Source organism: Lottia gigantea, assembly GCF_000327385.1.
Source record: "Lottia gigantea unplaced genomic scaffold LOTGIsca_64, whole genome shotgun sequence".
Lineage (NCBI taxonomy): Eukaryota > Metazoa > Mollusca > Gastropoda > Lottiidae > Lottia > Lottia gigantea.
In genome coordinates, this window is record NW_008710179.1 from 664,619 (window position 1) to 669,574 (window position 4,956).

Below are 4,956 nucleotides of genomic sequence, written 5' to 3' on the forward strand. Positions count from 1 at the left end.
AATATACAGGTTAAAAGAAACAACTAATATATAGGTTAATAGAAACAACTAATATATAGGTTAATAGAAACAACTAATATATAGGTTAATAGAAACAACTAATATATAGGTTAATAGAAACAACTAATATATAGGTTAATAGAAACAACTAATATATAGGTTAATAGAAACAACTAATATATAGGTTAATAGAAACAACTAATATATAGGTTAATAGAAACAACTGATATATAGGTTAATAGAAACAACTAATATATAGGTTAATAGAAACAATTGATATATAGATTGATAGAAACAACTAATATATAGATTGATAGAAACAACTAATATACAGGTTAATAGAAACAACTAATATATAGGTTAATAGAAACAACTAATATATAGGTTAATAGAAACAACTGATATATAGGTTAATAGAAACAATTGATGTATAGGTTAATAGAAACAGCTAATATATAGGTTAATAGAAACAACTAATATATAGGTTAATAGAAACAACTAATATACACAAAGAAAAAAAAAAGCACATCCCAGTTTTTTCATCATAATCAAAATTATATGATGCACAAAGCGGAACTAAATTTTTCAAATTGCATCGGATCCATCGCACATTTAACAACAAAGAAGACCATTTGAGATAGATTTGCTTTGAGATTTAATATTGGAAATTACATTGGCAGAGAGGTACTCATTTTTGACATTTTTAACACATGAAAAAGTATGGAGTTACAGAATTTACAGATAGAGGTAAGAGTTACAATTTGCACTGGAAATGTTCATTAACATTATCATTTTGACCTTATAAGTTCAAAACATCAATAACGTGTTTAACCTCTGCGTGCTTGAATGACACAATGTACCCTGTTTCTCATGTTTCCAGTGAATCGTCGAACCTCTTCTAATGTTAATTGTCGCCATTCTTGATGCAGTGCTGCTTCCAGCTGCCGAAGAGTTTGAACAGGAGGTTCACGTGCCCGTCGCCCAATGAAATCCCAAATATGTTCTATTGTATTTAAATCCGGACTCATAGCAGGCCATGGTAAAGTTGTAATTACACTGGTCCTCATAAAATCGTTGACTGCTCGTGAACGATGTGGTCTAGCATTATCGTCCATGAATTGTGGTCGACTCGCAAGTTGTGGTTGTCAAAATGAGGAACCACAATCGATTGCAACACGTCACAGATGTACTGTTGTCCTGTCAAGTTACCCCTGATGGTGACCAAATCCAACTTGCTGTCATGGGAGATACACCCCCATATCATGACGGACCCCTCACCATATGGAACTGTTGGTCTGATGTTCCTAGGTGTGTAGGCTGTGTTTCGGTGCCTCCACACTCTAGTTCTGCCATCTGTTACATGGAGCAGGAACCGACTTTCATCTGACCAATGAACACGACTCCAAATCCTCATATTCCATTTCTGACGAGCAATACACCATGTTAAACGTGCTGCCTTGTGGCGATCTGTCAACAAAGGGCGTTTAATTACCCTCCTGGCTTTCATTCCTGTGCTTCTCAGCCGATTTCTGAGCGTTCTTAGACTGAAACGACGATTTGGCAGCCATAGGCTTTTCAGACGAGTACTCGTTGCAAAGGGTTCTCGACGAACAAAGCGCTGAAGGTCCCTGTCTTCTCTCTGTGAGGTCACTGGGGGTCTTCCTGATCTAGGTCGATCCTTCACAGCGCCAGTTTGAAGATGTTTATTGACCAGACGACTAATAACAGTGTGATTATAACCCAGATTCCATCCAATTGCACTTTAAGACATTCCTGCATTACCGATTATTTGCCATCTTGTGGCATCAGATAAGCGTCTACGTGCCATATGTCCCTTTGTGTGAGTAAAGATCGATTTTGAATGAGACAATTAAACCAATAGAAGTGACAAAAGATACTGCATTTTGAGAAACACAAGGGTAGCAAACTGCACGTGCGGTTCATGTTCTCCAGGAGATGTTTTGTCATGATTTGTTTACTCCACTTTATTAAAGGCACATTTTACTTTTCAAAAATCCCATATTAATTAAATTATTAAAACTTGGTGCAAAACTATCATGATTTGTTTAAGGATGTGCTGAACCTTTTTCTTTGTGTATATATAGGTTAATAGAAACAACTAATATACAGGTTAATAGAAACAACTGATATAAAGATTAATACGAACAATTGATATATAGCTTGATAGAAACAACTAATATATAGGTTAATAGAAACAATTGATATATAGGTTAATAGAAACAATTGATATATAGATTGATAGAAACAACTAATATATAGATTGATAGAAACAACTAATATACAGGTTAATAGAAACAACTAATATATAGGTTAATAGAAACAACTAATATATAGGTTAATAGAAACAACTGATATATAGATTAATAGAAACAATTGATATATAGGTTAATAGAAACAACTAATATATAGGTTAATAGAAACAACTAATATACAGGTTAATAGAAACAACTAATATATAGGTTAATAGAAACAACTAATATACAGGTTAATAGAAACAACTAATATATAGGTTAATAGAAACAACTAATATATAGGTTAATAGAAACAACTGATATAAAGATTAATACGAACAATTGATATATAGCTTGATAGAAACAACTAATATATAGGTTAATAGAAACATGTGATATATAGGTTAATAGAAACAACTGATATATAGGTTTATAGAAACAATTGATATATAGGTTAATAGAAACAACTAATATATAGGTTAACAGAAACAAATAGAAATATAGGTTAATAGAAACAATTGATATATAGGTTAATAGAAACAACTAATATTAATTAAATCCCAATAATTTTCAACCGACATTATGTTTTCTGATTTTACAAGTTCGTTTTTATACGCCCACATTATAATGTGGTCGTATATTGACGTCGCCCCTGTCTGTCGGTCTGTCCGTCCACAATTGGCTTGTGAACACAATAGAGACAACAGTTTTGATCTGATTTGAATGAGATTTGGTATGATCGTTTATATTCATGAGATCTTGGACAAGTTCGAATTTGACAATCTTTCGATGAACGTTTTTTTGAGTTATTGCCCTTGACTTATGAAAAACGCGTCAAAATTTAGCTGTGAACACAATAGAGACTACAGTTTTCATCCAATTTAACTGAAATTTGGTGTGAATATTTATAATGAGGAGATCTGGGCCAAGTTCGAATTTGGCTATCTTTCGATGAACAGTTTTGAGTTATTGCCCTTGACTTTTGAAAAACGCATCAAAATTTGTTTGTGAATACTATAAAGACTACAGTTTTCATCCAATTTAAATGAAATTTGATGTGAATATTAACGATGATGAGATCTTGGACAAGTCTGAAGTTGGCTATCTTTCGATGAACAGTTTTGGAGTAATTGCCCTTGATTTATGAAAAACGCATCTAAATTTGTTTGCGAACACAATAGAGAGTACAGTTTTCATCCTACTTAAATGAAATTTGATATGATCATTTATAATGATGAGATCTTAGTCAAGATTGAATTTGACATATTTTCGATCAACGGAATTTGAGTTATTGCCCTTGGAAATTTGTTGGCGATAGAGGTGACAGTTTATGTCAGAATTCTATTAAATAATTTGTCTTTGTTTAAATCAACAATATCTTGCACAAATTAGATTTTTGGTATGATTTAACACAGATTGGCGACTGCACTTGATATACTGAAAATGTATCAGGAAAGTGGGCGTATCTTGCTAGGCAACCACTTGTTGTAGTTTGAAGTACATGATTTATTTTATAATCAGTTGGTTTGTCCTCGACTGACTCTTAAGATACACTCCGCTACCTTGTTTACAGAAGTCTTATGACAAACTTTATGTTAGCTGATTTAAAAATAGTCATGTTAAAGAATCTTTTGATGTGTACAAATAGAGTCTAGTGTCATCAGTAACATCAATAACCCACAAGAACGGACATTTTGAAGAGACCATTCAGCATTTGAGTCGTTTGTGGACTTTAAATAGGCTAGCTGCTAGTTCTCTGCAAGATTCAGCTTTACGGAAACTGGCTTTCTCGCTATCGTGAAGATCGAGAGCTCAATGCCGGCAACAAAAATCTAGCTAATACTAATAATAGTCTATATAGTTGACCTGTAAGCAAATCGTGATAATTGTGAAACTGCAGCGAAGAGACGAGGTACGGTGTCCGGTGCGGTTCGCCAGACAAACGAAAATAGAAATAGAAATAGAACTCACAAGATACGAGTCCGGACACGATTTAGTTTCTTCTATTTTCTACTGTATCGATATACCCACACTGTACTCCGCACCGGACAGCGCACATCGTCTGTTCGCACCTTAAGTATAGTTAAGCTGCTGAATTCTGGCTTCACTTGACGTCAGATTCAAAACAAATCAGAAACCCAATCAGGTTTAAACAAAATTTCATATGATGGTAAATTCACTTTAAGCGCATTGATCAACCTATGATTAAAACAAGCATTTGTATGTTTTCTTTAAATTGTAGCTATCTTGAATGTGCTTAAGAAAACAACTGTTTGTAGTCAAAAGCACTTTATGTTATTATCAATGATCTTATTTAAAAGATGAAAATGAAATTATTTCTTGGTGAGGAGGTTTTTGAAACCTTTATTAAACTAGACTGCTTTTCTTTTGTATATCGTATGTTTGTATTTCGTTTGCTTCACACTGATTAGTTTTTATAATGTTTTTCTATTTTAATTGGGAGCGTAGTTAAGGTGATGTTCTTTATTTTACCATAAAATCTTATGTAACTTCATATCTTTGGTAATCTTGTTGTTGGAACAATGCAGTAATGAATATAAATAACATGGAAAATTTGAGCTTGATTTAAATGGCATAATGGTTTAATCTTTTATTCTATACGTCAATATAAAATATTTCTCAACATGCTACACTTCCTTCCTCGAATTCGAGTTTACCAATGTAAAAGGGCTGAAGTGAAAGA

At 33.0% G+C, this 4,956-nt stretch overlaps 2 protein-coding genes across 2 annotated transcripts in view; one reads left to right on the forward strand and one right to left on the reverse strand.

The window, feature by feature from the left end:
* Positions 1–902: 902 nt before the first annotated feature.
* On the reverse strand, positions 903–1,118 carry LOTGIDRAFT_79488 (hypothetical protein; the record flags this gene model as incomplete). The annotated part of the gene is made up of 1 exon (XM_009064612.1): positions 903–1,118. A coding segment is annotated over one exon (216 nt), but the record flags the coding sequence as incomplete, so codon positions are not given.
* A 3,779-nt stretch (positions 1,119–4,897) lies between these two features.
* LOTGIDRAFT_167205 (hypothetical protein) overlaps positions 4,898–4,956 on the forward strand; it is a gene marked incomplete at both ends in the record, with an annotated part of 8,715 nt that continues 8,656 nt past the window's right edge. Inside the window, one exon of the mRNA XM_009064674.1 lies at positions 4,898–4,948. Within this exon, the coding sequence (XP_009062922.1) occupies positions 4,898–4,948 (51 nt within the window). The remainder of the gene's footprint in view (positions 4,949–4,956) is intronic.